The sequence below is a fragment of the Elephas maximus genome, chromosome 10, assembly GCF_024166365.1.
Source record: "Elephas maximus indicus isolate mEleMax1 chromosome 10, mEleMax1 primary haplotype, whole genome shotgun sequence".
NCBI classification, from domain to species: Eukaryota; Metazoa; Chordata; class Mammalia; order Proboscidea; family Elephantidae; genus Elephas; species Elephas maximus.
In genome coordinates, this window is record NC_064828.1 from 93,976,614 (window position 1) to 94,000,540 (window position 23,927).

General features: G+C 38.1%; 1 protein-coding gene across 10 annotated transcripts in view; it reads right to left on the reverse strand.

The window, feature by feature from the left end:
• CEP128 (centrosomal protein 128) overlaps window positions 1–23,927 on the reverse strand; it is a 523,299-nt gene that overhangs the window by 437,072 nt on the left and 62,300 nt on the right. For 9 of the 10 annotated variants that reach the window (XM_049899763.1, XM_049899760.1, XM_049899762.1 and 6 more), the window contains exons 7-8: window positions 20,853–20,922; window positions 3,866–3,982 (exon numbers count right to left, since the gene is read on the reverse strand). In XM_049899763.1, the coding sequence (XP_049755720.1) occupies window positions 3,866–3,982; window positions 20,853–20,922 (187 nt within the window). The remainder of the gene's footprint in view (window positions 1–3,865; window positions 3,983–20,852; window positions 20,923–23,927) is intronic. The other variant, XM_049899764.1, reaches the window with a different exon arrangement.

Below are 23,927 nucleotides of genomic sequence, written 5' to 3' on the forward strand. Positions count from 1 at the left end.
AAGCATGATCCTATACTGTATTCTGTACCACAAACGAACATTAACGGCAAAAGTGGAATAAAATCCATAGTTTAAATCACATTATTATACTGATATTAATCTCCTGATTTTAATAATTATACAGCGATCATGGAAGAGAATGCATGGTTTTAGGAAATATATACCATATTATTTAGAAGTAGAAGTATTTAAAGACATCAGGTCTTCGACTTACTCATAGTCAGAAAACAAAATTACATATATATGGATAAATATAGAAAAGTGATAAAGCAAGTATTGTAAAAAGTGAATATTGTGAAAATCTAATTGCTAAGAAAGAAGTAAAAGTAACCCTATTTGCAGATGATACGACTTTATATACAGAAAACCCCCAAAGAATCCAAAAGAAAACTACTGAAACTAATAGAAGATTTCAGCAAAGTTTCAGGATACAAGATAAACATACAAAAATCAGTTGAATTCCTCTACACCAACAAAGAGAACTTCAAAAAGGAAATCACCGGATCAGTACCATTTACAATAGCCCCTAAGAAGATAAAATATTTAGGAATAAATCTAACCACAAACATAAAAGACCTATACAAAGAAAACTATAAGACACTACTGCAAGAAACCAAAAGAGACCTACAAAAGTGGAAAAACATAACTTGCTCATGGATAGGAAGACTCAACACTGTGAAAATGTCGATTCTACCTGAAGCAATCTACAAATACGATGCAGTCTCTACCCAAATTCCAACGTTATTTTTTAATGAGATGGAGAAACAAATCACCAACTTCCTATAGAAAGGGAAGAGGTCCCGAAGAAGTAAAGCATTACTAAAGAAGAAGAACAAAGAGAAGGCCTCATGCTACTTATTTTAGAACCTATTATACCACCACGGTAGTCAAAACAGCCTGGTACTGATACAACAGATACATAGACCGATGGAACAGAATTGAGAATCCAGACGTAAATTCATCCACCTATGAGCAGCTGATATTTATTTTGACAAAGGCCCAAAGACAGTTAAATGGGGTACAGGAAGTCTTTAACAAATGTTGCTGGCATAACTGGATAACCATCTGCAAAAAAAAGAAACAAGACCCATATTTCACACCATGTATAAAAACTAACACAAAATGGATCAAAGACCTAAATATAAAATCTGAAACAATAAAGATCATGGAAGAAAAAATAGGGACAACCTAGAAGTCCTAATACATGGTATAAACAGAATATAAACCAAAACTAACAATGCACAAACACTGGAAGAGAAACTAGATAACTGGAAGCTCCTAAAAATCAAACACTTACGCTCATCCAAAGACTTGACCAAGAGAGTAAAAAGACTACCTACACACTGGGAAAAAATTTTTCACTATGACATACCCAATAAGAGTCTAATCTCTGAAATCTACAAGATAGTGCCAAACCTCAAAAACAAAAAGACAAATAACCCAGTTAAAAAAGGGACAAAGCATATGAACAGGCACGTCACTAAAGAAGACATTCAGGTAGCTAACAGATGCATGAGGAAATGCTCACGATTATTAGCCATGAGAGAAATGCAAATCAAAACTACAATGAGATACCATCTCACCCCAACAAAATCAAAAAAAACACAAAATAATAAATATTAGAGAGGTTGCAGAGAGATGAAACATTTATACACTGCTAGTGGGAATGTAAACCCTGGTAGCGTAGTACTTAAGTGCTATGGCTGCTAACCAAATCCACCAGGTGCTCCTTGGAAACTCTATGGGGGCAGTTCTACTCTGTCCTATAGGGTTGCTGAGTTGGAATCACCTCAATGGCAACAGGTTTGGTTCTGGTTTATCGGTTAGTAGGAATGTAAAACGGTACAACCACTTCGGAAATCAATTTGGTGCTTCCTTAAAAAGCTAGAAATACAAGTACCGTACAATCCAGCAATCCCACTCCTTGGAATATATCCTAGAGAAATAAGAGCTGTCACACAAATAGACATATGCACATCCATATCACTGCAGTACTGTTCACAATAGCAAAAAAGATGGAAACAACTTAGGTGCCAATCAACATATGAATAGATAAACAAATTATGGTACATACACACAATGGAATACTATGCAATGATAATGAACAACGATGAATCCACAAAACATCTCACAACATGGATGAATCTAGAAGGCATTATGCTGAGTGAAATTGGTCACAAAAGGACAAATACTGTACAAGACCGCTATTATAAGAACTCAAGAAAAGATTTAAACACAGAAGAAAACCATTCTTTGATGATTACGAGGGTAGAGAGGGAGGGAGAGGGGAATTCACTAACTAGGTAGTAGAGAAGAATCATCTTAGGTGAAGGGAAGGACAGCACACAATACAGGGAAAGTCTGCACAACTGGACTAAACCAAAAGTTAAGAAGTTTCCTGAACACAACCAAACACTTCATGGGACAGAGTAGCAGGGGCACAGGTCTGGGGACCATGGTTTCAGGTCAACTGACATAACAAAGTTTATTAAGAAAATGTTCTGCATCTCACTTTGGTGAGTGGTGTCTGGGGTCTTGAAAGCTTGCAAGCAGACATCTAACATGCATGAATTGGTCCCAACCCACTTCAAGCAAAGGAGAATGAAGAACACCAAAGGCACAAGGAAAATATTAGCCCAAGAGATAAAAGGGCCACGTAAACCAGAGGCTCCACCTGCCTGAGACCAGAAGAACTATATGGTGCCCGGCTGCCACCAATGATCGCCCTGACAGGGAACACAACAGAGAGTTCCTGACAGAGCAGGAGAGAATTGTGGAGAACTCAAATTCACATAAGACCAGACTTAATGGTCTGAGACTAGAGGGACCCTCAAAGCCATGGCTCCTGGACACTCTGTTAGTCCAGAACTAAAACCATTCCCAAAGCCCACTCTTCAAACAGAGATTAGACTGGACTATAAAACATAAAGCAATACTGGTGAAGAGTGTACTTCTTAGTTCAAGCAGATACACGAAACCAAAAGGGCAGCTCCTGTCCAGAGACAGGATGAGAAGGCAGAAAGGAACAGGAGGAGTTGGTTGGATAGACATGGGAAACCTGGGGTGGAAAGGGGGAGTGTGCTGTCACATTATAGGGATTGCAACTAGTGTCACATAACAATATGTGTATAAATTTTTGCATGAAAATTAACTTGAGCTGTAACCTTTCACCTAAAGCACAATAAAAAAATAAAAGTTAGCTAAAGGGTAACTACCCACCATTTCAAATCGGCTTGATGATAGTCTAGTAGAGAGGCTGATGAACTCTTTCAACAAAGGGCCAGAGTTGATAATTTAGGCTTTGTGGGCCATACAGCCTCTTTCACAATTATTCAACTGCTGTTATAGCATGAGAGTGGCCACAATGTATAAATGATTGGGTATGGCTATGTTCCAATAAAGCTTTATTTACCAAAATAGGTAGTGGCCAGCTTTGGCCCATGGGCCATAGTTTGTTGACCCCTGTATTCGTGTCAAGGAAAATTAATCAGATTAATTACACTTTCAGTCAACATGTTTTGAGCACATGCCAGACACTGTGCTTAGTGCTTTACCAGCATTAACTCATTTATCCTCACATAATGTAGATATTACTATTCTTTCTATTTTCCAGATGAGGAAACCAGAGCTTAGAGTAGTTAAGGAATTTGCCCAAGGGTCATACACTCACCAAGCAGTAGACTCTGGGTTTGAAGCCACAGAAGTCTGATTCCACACGCTGAATTATATAACCAATATGCTATAGTTCTCGTTTGTCAAATTATACAGTTCTGTGCAACAACTAAGGAACTACAGCCATTTCTAACCATGGCTAAATGACTTACAAATTCAAGACTTACATTCCGAAAAATTATTTTTCACAAACCTCCTGTAGCTGCAAGGACATAAGCCCCAGTTGATCCTGACGTTTTTCCACCAACTCTCTTTCTGTGCGCATCTCTCTTTCTATTTCCTGAAGCCGCCGCTCTACCCGATCTGAAATCTTAATATGAATAACAGAAATAATGACATTATAAAGCTGTTAAGCGAAAACAGATGAAACTGAGGTGGTATTTTACACCAGATATGCTACTGCCTAAGCATTTAAGAATGGCTTGCTAGTGGAGCCCTTTTTAATGACACTATTTTAAAGAAGCTGACAAAAAAAAAAAAATTAGCTCAGTTACAAAAGAAAGCAATAGTCTTCGAATAATCCAAATCTAGATTCCAATAACAGCCTCAAATTTTTCAAATAATTCACTAGGTCATAGTTAAAAGAATACAGTAGAAAAGAGCGCCCTCTGGTGCGTTAGACGGAAAATACCAATGTTGCCAACTACAATTGTTATCAGATTAATGATAAACTGTCAATCGATTTAGTTATTTTTCATTTTAATTACCCACGAGCATGACCTGCCTAGAAAGGTCTTGATGTTTACATGCAGTGAATAATTAAAAGGGATTTTCTTTAGCTTGTCAACCTTTTCTACTGTGAGCTACTAAAAATAAACCAGCTGTAAAAGATCAAAACACTAATGTCAAACTAAAAAACGTTTAATTGGGACTCTAAAATACACATGAAAGAATTTTTCTCTGTGATGCAAATTTTCCCTACTACAAGCTGTGCAAATTCAAACATATTTCATGCTCATCATTATTCCAAACCCGTTGCAGTCAAGGTGATTTGGACTCATAGTTCCCTCCAGGACACAAGAGAACTGTCCCATAGGTTTCCATGGAGCAGCTGGCAGATTCAAACTGCTTATCTTTTGATTAGCAGCCTGAGCTCTTTCTACTGCACCAAACAGTCTTCTAAATAAAAACTACACTATTTGATATATGCATATTGGGTGCAGAAGAATATGGAAGATAGAAGACATTTTATATTCATTTTAGAGAAACAATAAATATATCCCTGTTATAATAAATCTTTTATCACCAATTCTATCTTTGATATAGAATCAAGAAAGGTCTTGGTTACAAAGGATCTTACTGAGGTAACAGAATTGTTCTAAAACTGGATTATGGTGATGGCTGCAGAACTCAGTAAATCGCTGTACACTTAAAGCAGGGGAATTTTATGGTCAAGTGTACCTCAAAAATATTTGTCTTTTTAAAAAACACACTGGTAAAAATGTTTAATTAGTCAATAAAGTCTGAATAAAAATATTCAACTAAAAAATAGTCTATATTTACTCAGGCCGATCAGTCCTGGATATCCAATGTCTAGTCCTTATAAACAATTGTTGTTGTTCTTAGGTGCTATCAAGCTGGTTCAGACTCATAGTGATCTTATGCACAATGGAACGAAACACTGCCTGGTCCTGAGCCACCCTCAAAATCATTGTTGTGCTTGAGCCCACTGCTGCAGCCACTGTGTCAATCCATCTTATTGAGGGTCTCCTTTTTTGCTGGCCCTCTACTTTACCAAGCATGGTGTCCTTCTCCAGAAACTGGTCCCTCCTGATAACATGTCCAAAGTATGTGAGATGTACTCTCACCATTCTTGCTTCTAAGAAGCATTCTGGCTATACTTCTTCCAAGACAGATTTGTTCATTCTTTTGGCAGTCCATGGTATGTTTAATATTCTTCACCAACACCACAATTCAAAGGCATTAATTCTTCGGTCTTCCTTAGTCATCATCCAGCTTTCACATGTATATGAGGTGATTGGAAACACCATGGCTTAGGTCAGGCACACCTTAGTCTTCAAGGTGACATCTTTGCTTTTTAAGACTTTAAAGAGGACTTTCGCAGCATATCTGCCCAATGCAATGCCCTGTTTAATTTCTTGACTGCTGCTTCCATGGGTGTTGATGGTAGATGCAAGTAAAATGAAATCCTTGAACACTTCAATTTTTTCTCCATTTATCATGATGCTGCTTATTGGTCCAGCTGTGAGGATTTTTGTTTAAAAGATATTATGATATTCACATTGCTTTACTAAAAACTCTATCCTTCATCATCATGCCCTAATTTATCCTAAAATCAATCCTAATATCCTCTTCCATCTGAAATATAGTACCTGCCATAATATAAAACAAAATGTTGAAGAAATACAAAAAAAAAAAAATTACTTCAATCAATGTTTTGCAAAATGAAAATACCTTTATTGTTCACTCTGAATATCTTTAGATTTTGGGTGTCCTCATTTGGTGTGCTACTCTGGCCTATTTGTTAAGTAACTCAAAAAAGCTATTAGTTTTGAGTGGGGCCCAGAACAAGAGAAAGCTCTTCAACAGGTTCAGGCTGCCATGCAAGCTGCTATGTCTCTTGGGCCATATGATCTGGCTGATCCAATGGTGCTTGTAGTGTCTGTGGCAGATAGAGATACTGTTTGGAGTCTTTGGCAGGCCCCTATTGGTGAATCACAATGCAGACCCTTAGGATTTTGGAGTAAAGCCCTGCCATCCTCTGATTCATGGGCTATGGCCAATGGTTTGGCTGGATAATCAGGGACTTGGAAGGTACATTACTGGAAATAGGAGACAAGGAGATATAGGGAAGAGGTATGTGGACACACCTCTCTGAAAGGGCCAAAGAAGTGATGATATTTGTGTCTTATGTGAATGCTCACCCAAAGGTGACCTCAGCAGGGGAGGATTTTAACAATCAAGTGGATAGGGTGACTCATTCTGTAGAAAGTAGTCATCCTCTTTCCTTAGCTACTCCCATCACTGCTCAATGGGCTCATGAACAAAGTAGCCATGATGGCAGGGATGGAGGTTATGCTATGCATGGGCTTCACTCACCAAGGCTGACTTGGCTACAACCACTGCTGAGTGCCCAATCTGCCAGCAGCAGAGACCAACACTGAGTCCCCAATACAGCATCATCCCTTGAGGTGATCACCCAGCAAATTGGTGGCAAGTTGATTACATTGGACCACTTCCACCACAGAAAAGGCAGCGTTTTGCTCTTACTTCAATAAACACTCTGGATATGGATTCACCTTCCCTGCATGCAATGCTTCTGCCAAAACTACCATCCGTGGACTTACAGAATGCCTTATCCACCATCTGGTATCCCATACACCATCGCCTCAGATCAAGGAACTCGCTTCACAGAAAATGAAGTGTGGCAATGCAATCTTGCTCATGGAATTCACTGGTCTTACCATGTTTCTCACTATCCTGAAGCAACTGGCCTGATAGAATGATAGAATGGCCTTCTAAAGACACAATTATGGTGCCACCTAGGTGGTCATACATTGCAGGGTTGGAGCAATGTTCTCCAGAAGGCTGCATATGCTCTAAGCCAGTGTCCAATATATGGCGTTATTTCTCACATAGCCAGGATTCATTGGTCCAGGAATTAAGGGGTGGAAATGGTACTCGTGAGATTTTTGCTTCTTATCCCCATGGCTTTATGCACTGCAGGTCCAGAGGTCTTAGTTCCAAAGGGAGGAATGCTCCCACACGGAGACACATCACTGATTCCATCGAACTGGAAGCTAAGAATGTCACCTAGCCACTTTGGGCTCGTTATGCCTCTGGATCAACAGGCAAAGAAGGCAGGTACCATACTGGCTGATGTGATTGATCTTGATTACAATGAGGGAATCGGATTGATATTACGTAATGAAAGTAAAGAAGAGTATGTCTGGAATGCAGGAGATCTCTTAGGGCATCACTTAGTACTACCATGTCCTGTGATTAATGTCAATGGAGAAATACAGCAATCCAATTCTGACATGAGTAATAATGGCCCAGAGCCTTCAGGAATGAAGGTTTGGGTCACCCGACCAGGCAAAGAACCACTACCAGCCGAAGTGCTTGCTGAGGGCAAAGAGAATATGGAATGAGTAGTGGAAGAAGGTAGTTCTAAATACCAATTATGACCACGTGACCAGTTACACATACGAGGACTGTAATTGATATGAATATTTCTGCTTTGTATATGTGCAACAAATATTTTTGTTTTCTTCACTTGTAAAATATAAGATTTAAACAGGGCTGGTATATTTTCAGTTGTATGTGTGTTCACTGTATCATGTTAGGCATAAGTATGACTTTATAATTGTCTTTATTCAGAGAGGAAACCCTGGTAGCGTGGTGGTTAATAGCTACAGCTTCTAACCAAAAGGTCGACAGTTCAAATCCACCATGCGTTCCTTGGAAACTCTAAGGGGCAGTTCTACTCTGTTCTATAGGGTCGCTATGAGTCAGAATCGACTCAACGGCAACAGGTTTTTATTCAGAGATTATGTACGGTTTAAGGAGATGTGTACAGGTGCCAAGATGGCAAGTGGTGAACTGTGACGGTTAAGGCTGTGTGTCAACTTGATTCTAAGCAATTTGGCAGTTGTATGATGTTGTGATCACTTCCCTAATGATATATGATATAATGTGATCACCTCCATGATGACATCTGCTGTGAGTAGCCAATCAATTGAAAGGGCATTTCCTTGGGCATGTGGTCTGCATCAAATATAAGTGTACATTCTGGCAAGGCTCATGGGTTTTTGCACATTCTCGATCCTGCACCTGGCTCCTGTTAGTCAGACCTCTGGTTCTTGGGAGTTGAGCTAGCAACTTACCCGCGGTCTTGCCTACACATCTTGGGATTCATCAGTCTTCGCAGCCTGTGAGCAAGAGTGCTGCTCTCTGACCTACCCATCTTGGGTTCACCAGCCCCTGCAGCTACATCAGTCAGGAGAAGCCACTATCCTGACCCACAGACTTGGGACATTCTACCTTCTACAACTGCGTGAGTCATTTCCTTGATATAAATCTCTATGTATATACTTAGATACTTTACTGGTTTTGCTTCTCTAGAGAACCCAGCCTAAGACAACAGCAGTGTTTGTCAAAAAATAAATAATAATGATAAAAAATAAAAAGAATCTGTCAATACCAACCATCAAGAGAAAAATACTAAGTACTTTGTTGTACACTTCCAGATTTTTTTCTATGCATATGCGCACGACTATGCAAACACACATGCATTTCATTTCTTAACAAAATCATATATTATACAGTGTTTTATAATTTTCTGCAGTTCACATATCATGAACAACCTTCCATGACAACAAATAGATCTATATCATCATTCTTAACAACTGCACAGTTCTATGTAGTTGATTAAATTCCCTATTGATAGATAACTGGGATAACAATTATTTTTTATTATTATCATAAGCTGTGACAAACACTCCTATATAAAATCATATTTGAGACTCAAGATAAAATCCTTAAAGTGGAATTACTGAATCAATAAAAAAAAAAACAATAGGTATCATTAATTTTGGATTTTTATCCAAATCATCTAAAAAGAAGAGTTAGGAGATGAATTAAGTAATTCAGAAATCACACAACTCATTAGTGAGAAAAATGGGCCCAACAGAGGTCTGCATTTTCAGAGTACCTTGTAAATTCCAGGCCAATTTTCATACATGCAAGAAGCATGCAAGGAACACGAATTTGTGTTAGTTACTATGCTCGGTAAAGGTTAGGAATACAGAAATAAACATGCGATATTCATGAACTCTGTCCTCAAAGAACTTACTATTGAAGACTAACATTGAACAAGCAGTTAGAACTTCTCTAATTAAATTCAGTATGTTAAATGACTTCTATATTTCAGGAAAGGGGGCTGATTATTAGCATCCTATCAAAATTAAAGCAGTTTAAGTAGCCAAATACTGAAACTAAACCCAAATTATTTAGACATTAGCTACTCTACCACCAAAGCTAGTAAACGTCATGATAGTACTGCCTTCAGACAGATATCATCCAAAGTTACCGTCTTTTTCACTTTTGATAGAAATATTTGTGTTACGCAACCTCTAGCATGGTTCTCAATGATCCCTGCTTCCTGGTATGCACATACTTGTACAGCCCCTCTCCTTGAATATCGGTTAGATCTAATGACTTGCTTCTAATGAGTAGAACGCAGTAAAAATGATGAGATGTCACTTCCATGATTGGGTTACAAAAAAACTGACTTCTGTGTTGGTAGAACTGACTCTCTTGCTGGATCTGATGAAGCAAGCTCCCACACTGTGAAATACTCTAGGAGGAGCACACATGACGAAGAAATGAAGGAGGCCTCTGGCCAACAGGTCGTGAAGAACTGATGCCTCAGTCCAGTAACCCATGAGGAACTGAGTCCTGCCAACCACCAGCAGAGTGAGCTATGAATCTGATTTATCCCAAGCAAGCCTTGAGATGACTATAGCCTTTGAGGGACTCAAAGCCAGAGGACAGAGTTAAGCCATAACCAGGTTCCTGACCCACAGAAACAATCAGATAATAAATGTTGTTTTAAGCCAGTAAATTTGGGGAAATTTGTTACACAGTAATAGAAAACGAATGCAGTATTTTTGCTTTCAAATAAACCCTCACCAGGAAATAGGCTACAGTGTGCTGAGGAAAAAAAAAAAATTGTTTTCCACTCCACCCACAAAATTCCCATCTACACCACAGAATTTTGTTCTCCATTTCTAAATATTAGAGTTTGCAGCACTGGTATTAGGCTTTTCTGTAATCCAATGATAGATGACCGTCTCTGTACTCCCAGTTCTGAAGCACACTGGCCCTATCATTAGCCTTCTAAGAGAAACATATACAATTTGACTTGTCCAACTCATTTAATCTCTCAGTAAATCAATTTCATCATCTATAAAATGGGGATAATAAAACCTGCCCTGCTTGCCATACAGAGAGGTGTGGATTAAAAAGTACAGTAGTAAGATAAAAAATACAGATGATGGGGCAGAAACTGATATTCTTCAATATCTCACACACTCATACACACACACCCACTTCTTCAATATCTCACACACTCATACACACACACCCACTTCTTCCATAGCAATGGAATTTTTAGGTAGACAAAAGCCAAAAACCAAACCCGTTGCTGTCAAGTTGATTCTGACCCACAGGGGACCCTATCAGACACAGCAGAACTGCCCCATAGGGTTTCCAAGGAATGGCTGGAGTATTCAAACTGCCAACCTTTTGGTTAGCAGTTGTATCACTTAACCACTGCACCACCAGTGAGTTTTTTAGGTAGACACGTAGCTGCCAAACATAAACAATACATGTTCTGGCCTCCCCTGCTGCTAGGTGGCCCTGTGGCTGAGTTCTGACAAATGGAACATAAACCTAAGTGTCAAGTGATAACTTCAAAAAAAACATGTGTAAGAGATAGCACATAGGCACCTTTTGCCCTCTTACTCATCTCTTCCTTCACCCTATTAACTAGTACAAAGATGCTTCCATCTTAGCTCATGAAGCTGAGGCCATAACAACAGGAAGACAAGAAGGGCATGATGGAAAAAGCTTGAGTCTATGGCATGTTGCAGATCACTACATGGAGAACCACATGGAACCCTGGACTCTCTACTTAGTAGTTTTCCATAAAAGAGAAGTAACTTTCAACTCTTATATGGAATTTTCTGTGATTCACAGCTGAAACTGATCTTAATCGATAGCTACAGGGACTTAGAAGGAAATGGATAAATGCATACTAGAGGCCAGGGAGAAATATGTCAGTAACTTCAATACATATTGTAATGTTAAAGCAGAAAAAAAAAAGTAAAGTAAGCCACCTTTAATACTTTTTGGGAAAGGGTGAGACAAATGTTAATTGCCAGACAAAAATTTTAACAGAGGACATTAAAATACTAGTAATTATAAAATTGAACATCTAACACATTACAAATGCACATATACTTTGACCCTGAAAGTCCACTTCTAGAAATTTATACTGCCAATTTACTTTCATATGAACTAAATGGCACATATACAAGATCATTAATTGCAGCAATCTGTATAAATGCAAAAGAATGCAACAATCTAAATGTCCATCAATATGAAACTGGTTAAATAAATTATGGAACATCCATCAATGGAATACTTTAAATACAAAAAGAAAATGAGATATTCATTGAATACTGACATGAAATAATCTCAAATCTCAAAAATAATATTAAGTGGAAAAGTCAATATGGAGAATAGTGTTTAGCATGCTCCCACCCACTGCCGTGGAGTAGATTCCGACTCATAGCGACCCTATAGGACAGGGTAGAACTGCCTGATAGAGTTTCCAAGGAGCGCCTGGCGGATTCAAGCTGCAGGCCTCTTGGTTAGCAGCGGTAGCATTAGTATACTACCTGCTACCAATTGCGTAACAAAAAAAGGAGGTGGGAGAAAGGCTTCTCTTGAAAGTAGTGACATCTAAGCAGAAACCTGAATGATAAGAAGAAGCCATCCATGAAAATTTGGAGGGAAAAAACAAAAAAAGCAGTGCAAAGACCCTGAGGTAACAATGAGGTAGGTAAATTCAAGATACATAGAGAAGGCCAGATAGTATAGGCACTACAGGCCATCATAAAGAATCTGGACAAAAGCCCATGTAGGGTTTTTAAAAGGAGAGGAATAATTTTTTTTTTTAATTGTACTTTAGATGAAGGTTTACAGAACAAACTAGTTTCTCATCAAACAGTACACACATTTTTCTATGACACTGGTTAACAACCCCACAACATGTCAACACTCTTCCTTCCCATCCCTGGGTTCCCCATTACCAGCTTTCCTGTTCCCTCCTGCCTTCCAGTCCCTGTCCTGGAGCTGGGGAGCCCCTTTAGTCTTGTATTATTCCATGGGCCTGTTCAATCTTTGGCTGAAGGGTGAACCTCAGGAGTGATCTCATTACTGAGCTGAAAGGGTGTCCAGAGGCCATACTCTCAGGGTTTCTCCAGTCTTGTCAGGCCAGCAAGCTTGGTCTTTCTTTTTGAGTTAGAATTTTGTTCTACATTTTCCTCCAGTTCTGTAAGGGACCTTCTATTGTGATCCCTGTCAGAGCAGTCAGTGGTGGTAGCCGGGCACCATCTAGTTGTACTGGACTCAGTCTGGTGGAGGCCATGGTAGATGTGGTCCATTAGTCCTTTGGACTAATCTTTTCCTTGTATTTAGTTTTCTTCATTCTTCCTTGCTCTCGAAGGGGTTAAGACCAGTGGAGTATTCTAGATGGCCACTCACAGGCTTTTAAGACACCAGATGCTACTCACCAAAGTAGAATGTAGAACATATTCTTTATAAACTATGCTATGCCAACTGAGCTGGGTGTTCCCTGAAATCATGGTCCCCACAGCCCTCAGCCCAGCAATTTGGTACCTCAGGGAGTTTGGATGTGTCCATGAAGCTACCAAGACCTTGCCTTGTACAGGTTGTGCTGGCTTCCCCAGTATTGTGTACTGTCTTACCCTTCACCAAAGTTCCCACTTACCTATTGTCTATTAAGTACTTTTCCATCCCCATCCCTCCCCTCCCTTGTAACCATCAGATTGTTTCTTTTTGTATATAAACCTTTTCATGAGTTTTTACAGTAGTAGTCTCAGACAATATTTGTCCTTTTGTGATTGGCTTATTTCACTCAGCATAATGCCCTCCAGATTCATCCATGTTAGGAGATGCTTTACAGATTTATCATTGTTCTTTTTCACTGAGTAATTATCCATTGTGTGTATATACCACAATTTGTTTATCCATTCATCTATTGAAGGGCATCTAGGTTGTTTCAGCTTTTTGCTATCGTGAACAATGCTGCAATGAACATGGGTGTGCATATGTCTATTTGTGTGATGACTCTTAAGTCTCTAGAATATATTCCTAGGAGTGGGACTGCTGGGTCATATGGTATTTCTATTTCTAGCTTTGTAAGGAAGCACCATATCGTTTTCCAAAATGGCTGAATCATTTTGCATTCCCACAAGCAGTGCATAAGAGTTCCGATCTCCCCACAGCCTCTCCAGCATTTGTTATTTCCTGTTTTATTGATTTGTACCAATAATGCCAGGGTGTGATGGTGCCTCATGGTGGTTGTGATTTGCATTAAAGGAGAGGAATAATTTAATGTGATAACCATTTCTGAAAATTACTCTGGCTACTGTAAGAAGCCCAGATGGAGGTAGGTGAGGGAGCAGAGAGATCAAGTCCTATGGAAGTCACTGCAGGGACCCCAAGGAGAGGTGATGGCTTGGTCGAAAGTATTAAACAGAAGCCGATGGAACCAAGCAAGATTTCGGCAACAAAAAGGGAAGAATTTTGTAATGAATTAGAAGTGTAGTGTGTGGGAAAGAAAACAATCTAGCATGAATCCTAGATGAACAACGAGCCACTGGATGGATTGTAATGTCACTTCTGGAGGTGGGGAAGACCGAAGGAAGAACAAGTGAAAACTACAAGGGCTTGGAGTCTGATACTTAATGATACAATATATATGCATCATTTTTGAATGATGACATTAGTCCAGAATAAGGATTATTTCAAAGAATGCATCCATTTAATGCTTCCTTACTTTTTTTTTTCAATTTCTGAGACCTAAGGAAAAAATATTAACAATGTCATCAAATACTATACAATTCACTTTTATCACAGTCTCACATTAATCAACTAAATTTACTGCTGAGATATAAGATAGTTCTAAATCTCCATATGTCAGTTATAAAAATACAAAATAATAAGAATGAAATTTAGAATGGTTTTGCCATTGAGATGGCTCCAACTCATAGTGACCCTATGTACAACACAACGAAACACTGCTCAATCCCGCACCATCCTCACAATCGTTGCTATGTTTGAGCCCATTGTTGCAGCCACTGCATCAATCCATTTCATTGAGGGTCTTTCAGCTGATCTTCTACCTTACCAAGTATGATGTCCTTCTCCAGAGACTGATCCCTCCTGATAACGTGTCCAAAGCATGTAAGACAAAACCTCGCCATTCTCGCTGCATGGAGCATTCTGGCTGTACTTCTTACAAAACAGATTTATTTGTTCTTCTGGCAGTCCATGGTATATTCAATATTCTTCTCCAACACCATAATTCAAATGCATCAATTCTTCTCTTTTCCTTATTCACTGTCCAATTTCCATGTGCATGTGAGGCGAATGAAAATGCCATGGCTTGGATCAGGTACACCTTAGTCCTCAAGGTAACATCTTTGCTTTTTAACACTTGAAAGAAGTCTTTTGCAGCAGATTTGCCCAATGCATTAAGTTGTTTGATTTCTTGACTACCGCTTCCAAGGGGGTTGATTGTGGATCCAGGTAAAATGAAATCCTTGACCATGTCTATCTTATCTCAGTTTATCACGATGTTGTTTATTGTCCAGTTGTGAGCATTTTTGTTTTCTTTATGTTGAGGTGTAATCCGTACTGAAGGCTGTAGTCTGTGATCTTCACCAGTAAGTACTTCAAGTCCTCTTTGCTTTCAGCCAGCAAGATTGTTTCATCTACCTGTCGCAGGTTGTTAATGTGTCTTCTTCCAGTCCTGATGCTGTGTTCTTCTTCATGTAGTCCAGTTTCTCAGATTACTTGCTCAAAATACAGAATCCTTCAAAATTGCAACTCAAGGCTTGAATTTTTTCTTCAGTTCTTGCAGCTTAAGAAAACTCTTTTGGTTTTCTAACCCCAGGTTTTTGCACATTTCATTATAATACTTTACTTTGTCTTTTTGAGCCACACTTTGAAATCTTCTGTTCAGCTTTTTTACTTCATTTCTTCCATTCACTTTAGATACTCTATGTTCAAGAGCAAGTTCCAAAGTCTCTTCTGACTTCATTTTGGTCTTTTTTTCCTCTTCTGTCTTTCTAATGACCTTTTCCTTTCTTCATGTATGCTATCACTGATGTCATCCCACAACCGGTTTGGTCTTCAGTAATGCATCAAACCTATTCCTGAAATAGTCTCTAAATTCAGGTTGGATATACTCAAGGTCCTTTTTTGGCTCTTTTGGGCTTGTTTTGATTTTCTTCAGCTTCAACTTGAATTTGTATATGAGCAATTAAAATTTTTTTTTCTTTTTTAATTAATTGATGGTCTATTCCACAGTCAGGCCCTGGCCTTGTTCTGACTGATCATATTGAGCTTTTCTATCATTTCTTTCCACATATGTAGTTGATTTGATTCCTGCGTATTCCATCCAGTGGCGTCCACGTGTAGAGTAGCTGTCTATGTTGTGGAAAGAAGGTATTTCCAGGGAATAAGTCATTGGTCTTGCAGAATTCTATCATGTGATCTCCAGCGTCATTTCTATCACCAAGGCTATATTTTCCAACTACCAATCCTTCTTATTTGTTTCCAACTTCTGCATTTCAATCACCAGTAATTATCAGTGCATCTTGATTGCACGTCTGATCAATTTCAGACTGCAGAAGTTGATAAAAATCTTCAGTTTCTTCATCTTTGGCACTAGTGATTGGTGTGTAAATTTGTATAATAGTCATTAACTGGTCTTCCTTATAGGCATATGGATATTATCCTATCACTGACAGTGTTGCACTTCAGGATCGATCTTGAAATGTTCTTTTTGATGATGGATGCGATGCCATTCCTCTTCATTTTGTCATTTCTGACATAGTAGACCATATGACTGTCTGATTCCAAATGGCCAATGCCAGTCAATTTCACCCTGCTAATGCCTTTTTTTTTAATGCCTAGGATATTGATGTTTCTGCATTCCATTCAATTTTTACTTCTAATTTTCCTAGATTCGTATTTCATACATTCTACATTCTGATTATTAATGGATGCTTGAAGCTGTTTCTTCTCATTTTGAGTTGTGCCACATCAGTAAATGAAGGTCCCAAAAGCTTTACTTCATATGTCATTAAGGTCAACTCTACTTGGAGACCTGGTAGGACAGTGCTTAAGAGCTTGGCTGCCAACCAAAAGGGTCAGCAGTTCAAATCCACCAGCCACTCTTTGGAAACCCTATAGGGCAGTTCTACTATGTCCTATAGGGTTGATATAGCTGGAATCAACTCAACAGCAATGAGTTTTTTCCTACTACAAGGAAAGTCTTCCCCAGTCATATTTTCAGTGTCTTCCAACCTGAGAGGCTCATCTTCTGGCACCATATCAGACAATGTTCAACCGCTATTCATAAGATTTTCACTGGCCAGTTTTTTAGAAGTAGATGGCCGCCAGGTCTTCTTCATAGTCTGTCTTAGTCTGAAAGCTCTGCTGAAACCTGTCAATCGTGGGTAACCCTACTGGTATTTAAAATACCAGTGGCATAGCTTCCAGCATCGCATTAATGCGCAAGCCCCCTGGTAGGACACAATGATGGACAGGTGGTACATAACAGCTTTAACATTAGCATTTAATGAAATAAGCTTAAACAAAAGCAAAAGCATTCTGTCTATGGGATTGTATTCTGGTTTTTCAATATGTTGATTCTTCAACACTTTAACAATACCTGCTGGTTTAAATCCATTTAAATACATGTTGATTATATACTCTATTGCTGTAATCTATGCAATAACCATGATACCCCAAACGCAGTATTGACAAAATTCTTAGGGTATTATTAATGACCAACCTATTTGGAAACAGCTGGATCCATTTTCACATTTTTAATTTAAACAGTGGCCCTCCTACAGAAAAATAAAATTGACTTTTTCTTCCATGAATAATCAAACTCCATACACACTCCTGTCAAACTCAACTAGGTAAAATCTAGACAACTAATGAACTGAAATTTCCCCTGTGGTGTGAAGCCCATGCAATAGTGATTGTTTATTACCAAGGTTAAGTGTTAATAAAATATGTTTTTAACATCATTGCTATACATGCTAACTATTCTCTTCCAATGGGCAGTTTGAAACAAACAAGCAAGCAAATAAACCTATGATCCCAAAAGGATTAACAAATCAGATTTTGGTATACGTGATAGCAACCAACACTTCTAACCTATCAAAGAAAAATGGGTTCTATAAACCCTCAAGATATATTTTAGTTACTGAGAAAAAGCATGGTAAACCTCAGAATAATACACAATAAATGTGATTAACAGTGGGTATCAGTGGAAAGTGAAATTGGTGGGAGAAAAGGGCAGTTGTTCATTTTTACTTTACATATTTGTATAATATTTAAAAGTTTCTGCAGTGAACGTGTATCACTTTGGTAATTTTATTTTAAACTTAAATCTGGAGGGGGGAAACAGCTGCAAGCTCTAAGAAGTTTAACACTCAAAACTGCATCTTCTCTGACAGCATGCTATCATGAATTCACAAATACAACACAATATGTCAAACAGTTATAAAATGTAAATGTTGACTTCAGTTGGAATAAGTGAGTCACAAAATCTATATTAAGCCTTGTACAAATTGGAAGCAAACATCATGTGGCCTTCAGAAGACTTTCTAAAATTCAACAATATTATTTTTAAGTTTTGCATTAGATGATTGTTTCTTAATCAGAAGTACACATACACCCACATGAGATTCGAGATGTCCTCTGTATAGTTATGAGACAACCTTACTGTGAAGGCAAATTATAGAAAGCACAATGTTGTACACAAATGCACAACTCAACGGAGCACACATTTAGGCTGTGGACAATTTCCTGGGTTTACACAATATACAAGGCTTTTTCCTGATGAAACGGGCACCCTGGACATTTAAGTAAAGTAGTAAGTTGCATAAACCAATGAGCATCAATGAAGTGTGATGTCCAGTTATGCAATCATAGCTTTACCTGTTATGGCGTATTTCCTTATGCATGGCAATGATAATATGAAAGACCTTAGGCTTTTTTTGAATTCAGCTGTTAACTTTAGATCAGTGGCTAAACTTTAGACCCACAGTAAAAGTCTAGAATATATGTAGATAATACTTGCTAATTTTATTTGCTATGTGAGAGGCACAAATGAATTGACAGCTCTGTTCATTATGAGTTCTCTTGCCACATGATAAAAGGTGAAACTTAAAATGTAACATGTACTATATACAACTTAGTACTTCCAAACGCCAAACTTAACCATCCCAACTATCTAAAAATTTCAACAAACAGCATGATAGTACGATAGATATCAGTATCTACGAAATACGTAGACATTTAGCATTCACACTCCATAATACTTACCAATACAAATGCAGAAATGTGTGCACTAAAATACTGAACAGGAATGTTCAGAGCAGCATTATTCACAACTGCCCAGTATTTGAAATAATTCAAATAGCCATCATAAAATGTTACAATATATTGCAGTATATCCATACGATGGAATACTCAACAGCAATAAAAATGAACAAACTGCAGGAACACAATGCAACACCCATAAATATCACAATGATAATGATCAGCAAAAGTCAAACACAAGAAGAACACTTGCTGTACATAAAATGGTCAAAACAGGCAGAATTAATCTACAGGGTTAAAAGCCAAAAAATGGTTCCCTTTAGAAAGGAAGGAGGAGTTAGTGATTAAATGAGGTTTCTTAGGTGCTGGTAGTGTTCCGTTTCTAGACCTGGGTGACAGTTTACATAGGTATGTTCACCTGAGCTATATGCTGATTCATGTACTTTTCTGTACACATATTATAACTCAAAGTTTTAAAAATTAAAAAAAAATAGTTTCAGCAGGCTCCTTTGTCAAATGACAGGTTCCACTCTAAAATTTATGAGAAGAACTAGACTATCACATAGTACATTAAAGAGGACCTCGGAGCTACACTTCTTAAAGTGTGCATTCACCTTCTGTTTAGTTATGTAAATCAGACAACAGCATAGGTTTCTTGTTGTGTGAGCCACAGCATTTAACTAAGAACAGTACCAATCTGTTATTCCAGCAGAGAGTTTTTTTTAAGTATAGAAATTTTATAGATTCATATAATGCACATTGATGGTGCCCTTGGTATGCCTGGAAAAATCCAGAACATTATGTAAATATATATACACATACACAAATGTATACATGAGAGTGTATCCCATATCCTGATCACACATTAAATGTCACACCATCAGGCACTAACTGCAAAGATGTTATCTACTTCATCAGAAGACAAGCATTATACTACCTTCACCTCTCTGGGGTTCTTCACAAAGAAATTAATACCAAAACAGAGGAGAGAGGTGATTTTATATAATCAGTTGCTTATTCATATTTTTGAAATGAGCAAATTTTACTGCAAAAAGCTGACCACTTCGAAAATAGAGTATATCTAAATTCAACCTCCAAAATGATCTTGATATATCTACAAATGTAAATACAACTGGAGAAAATTCACCTACTTTCACTAGGAAATTTTCAATCTGAATAAAATATGTTAAAAAAATTCTGCTAACTTTCCTTTCCTTGAAAAAACAAAAGGTGTTATAGAAAATGAGTGAATGCTCATTGCTCCTGAAGTTGACAAATTTCCAACAGTTTAGTGACAATTTCTATTGGTAATTTCCTTCTAAAAAAATCCGACATGCAAAGAAAGCGACCGTAACCACTTTATTTTTTTACCTCACTTCCATCCATTTTTACCTCACTTCCATCCATTTTTACCTCACTTCCATCAAGGATAAATTTTTTTTTTTAATTTTTTTTTCAAAGATAGTGATATGATAAAAATAAAAAAAAATCACTGAAAAATAAGTCAATGACCTGAGTTTGAAAAAATTAAACATGAGAATTAGGGGTATTTTCAACTGGCACCATATTAAAAAAGGGCCAAAACAGCATGGAGATCCTTGTAGCAATTGTGAGTTCACACTTGTGTGAGATGACCTGAAAATACTCAACGGAGAGTGAAACGGAGCCACTACAAAAAAATTCTGTTTTCAAATATCATTTAACAAAAACTCTAGCAGAAGAATCACTGAAGAAATAACATTTAAAATATCTTTCAAATAGTCATAATAAAGCTTTAAAAATTAAAACAAATGACAATTCTATCTCGAACATACCACAGATGTAATATTTCAAACTTTCAAATATTTGATAAGAGGTGTAAGAACATATTTTTAGACAAAGTGACATATACCACTCAAAAAGTTAAATGCACCAAACTCCACTGTGATTATGACCAGCCCAGCCACCCTCCCTACTATCCACATATCAAATAAAACTTTTTATAAACAGAGAGTTCTTACCACTTCTTGTCTCTGGACATTAAGTTTTTCAGTCAATTCTTCCAAAGCCCTTTTTGTTTCAGCATCCGACCTATACAAACAAAGACTAATATTTTAAATTGCATATTTGGGAAAATACAATTAGTGAAATTCACAACATATTATGTTTTACGTAATTCTCTACTGCATAAATACTCTTGCAAACATCAGAAACACCTGGATGGCTTGTAAAAACACAGATGGCCTGAGCCCCACCTCCAAAATTTCTGAATCAGTAGATATTGGATGGGGCCCAACAATGTGCACTCCTACAAATTCCTAGGTATTGCTGCTGCTGCTCTAGGGACTACACTTTGAGAACCACTGCTGTACTGTACATCACCTTCAATATACCAACATGCTACAATAGCTCCATCGTAAAAGAAGGAAAGAAGAGAAAAAACCCTTGATCTTACACCCTCTCTCTCTAAGCAATTCATAATCAAATCACATCAGAGTGTGCTCTACAAATTCTGTCCCAACTAACATCTCCCATGACTTTTTTCCATCAAATTATTCGATAAATAATCAAATACTTCAAAAAGACTTATTTAAAAAACAAAAAAAAAGCCTTCCTCCCTCACACTTCCTTACCTTTGGTTACACTCCCCACAGCCAACTATGTTCAACCATTTCCATTCTTATTCTTTTGGTGACTACCTCAGCTGTACTCTACACAACTTCTATTGACTTAAAATATTTAGCTCTCTCTCACTCCTAATTTTAGATAAATTTATCACTATTTTTAGTTCTTCTATTGCTTACCTGTGTAATTTTATATATTTATACCTCTTATGAATTATTCCATCGTAGTCAAATTGATCCTTGGTTTACATTCTATCACCCTCACATTTTAGTCACCTTAATACTTAGATCATAACTTTCTCGTGCTTTTGTTTTTTTTTAGAGTTTCTTATGATCTTTTAGCCTTACATGGGCCTGACTTATCACATCATTGATATCTTCCTTCTGCTTCTTACTGAATCATCTATTAAAAAGAATCTACTCCACTCTAATTAACTATGCTTTTCACAGAAGACACTTCCTGCTCTAATTTAGAGTGAATACTTCCTGGCCCAGCTACATGGCTATCATTCTGGGGATTATTTTTACTGAATTCCTGGCACAGTTTTACTATTTCTTGAAACTTACATTTTCCTCTTCCTTGGTTATGATTTTATTTTACTTAAATGCCCTTTGGCGATTTTCTCAGAAAAAAGTTATCCTAAGAGATAAATTTTCTAAGTCTTTAAATATCTGAAAATGACTTTATTTTTACCTCTTTTCTGGCTTTTGTGGTCCCATGCTTTCCTGGATTTCTCACATCTCACTAGGTACTTCTTCTTAGGCCAGATCCTCCATATGTTTAACCAAAACTAAACCAGAGCCATCCAGTCGATTCCCCTCTGTATGTCAGGGTACAACTGTGCTCCAGAGGGTTTTCAATGACTGACTCCTCAGCAGCAGATCACCAGGCCTTTCTTCTGAGGTACCTCTAGGTGGACTCCAACCACCAACCTTTGGATAGCAGCTGACCGCATTAGCAGCAATTTGTGCCACCAGAGATTCTTCCTTTTGGATGTTGTTGATATGGGCACTCGAGTCAATTCCAACTCATAGCAACCTTATAGGACAGAGTGGAACTGCCCCATAGGGTTTCCTAGGCTGAAATCTTTCCTGGAGCAGATTGCCAGGTCTTTTATAGAACTCCTAAATATAAGAACTGCTGGCACCCAGCCCTGACCTTGATTCTCTCCCTACAGTTTCTCTCTAGATAATCTCACCCATTCCCATGCTTCCAAACTCCACTTCTATATGCTGACCACTCTTGAATTTATATCTGTCTGAGACTTCTCCTTTGAGCTCCAGGGTAAATATCCAGCTATGTACCTTACATTTCCATTTGGATGTTTCACAGCATCTCAAACTTAACATGTCTGCAGCCAAACTTAATTACTACACCTCACCTACTCCCAACTAATCTTATATACCTCAGGAAGTGGAATTATCATTTGCCTGTTACTCAAGTCGTAAATCTGGGTTTCATCCTAGATTAATTCTCCCTGATCCTACATATCCAGTCCATTACCAAATCCTGCCTCTTCAATCTCCAAAAAAAATCATAAAATCAACTTCTCTCCATCTCTCCCTTGCCATAATCCTGGTCAAGACATCACCATCTCTCATATGAACTCAAATCTATTGCTGTTGAGTCAATTCTCATTCATAGTGCCCCTATAGGACAGAGAACTGCCACATAGGGTTTCTGAGGCTAAAATATTTATGGAAGCAGGCTGTCACATCTTTTTTCCTGCACAGCAGATGGTGGGTTCGAACCACCAACCTTTCGATTAGCAGCCGAGTGTTTAGTCACTGTGCCACCCGGGCTCCTTCATCTCTCATACAGTAATGGAAAAGATTTCTCACTTGCCCACCTCAAACCAATTTTCCCCATGGCAACCAATATAATTTTCCTAAAATGTCAGTCAGTTCACATAACTTCTCTAATTTAGTTTTCAATGTCTTCCTATTGCCCTCAAAATCACATTCAGAGTCCTTGGCATGGCACAGAGGCCTGTCATGACCTGGTTCCTGACAATCTCTCTAACTTCATCTCATGCCACTCTCCCTCATTCACCAGACTTTCTTTTGGTTCCCTAAACAAGCCAAGTTCTGTTCACATTGCGCTGTTTCGTCTGTCTGTATGCTCCTCTTCCGGGTGGTTCGTTCTCATCCTTATAAGCTTAAATACTCTTCTCAGAAGTGCCTTCCTTGAGTATCCAACCTAAACTAGAACTCCATTTTTCTCTGTATCAGTACTGGTTCAGTTACTGTTTGTCACCCATGCCACCATGTAAAAGCAGAAACTATACCTGTGTCCCCACCCCAAGAAAATGTTCTGTGATTAGATTTTAAAACTATATATACCCAAAACCAAAACCAAACCCATTGCCCTCGAGTCAATTCCGACTCATAGCAACCCCACAGGACCGAGTGGAACTGCCCCATAGAGCTTCCAAGGAGCGCCTGGTAGATTCGAACTGCCAACCACTATGC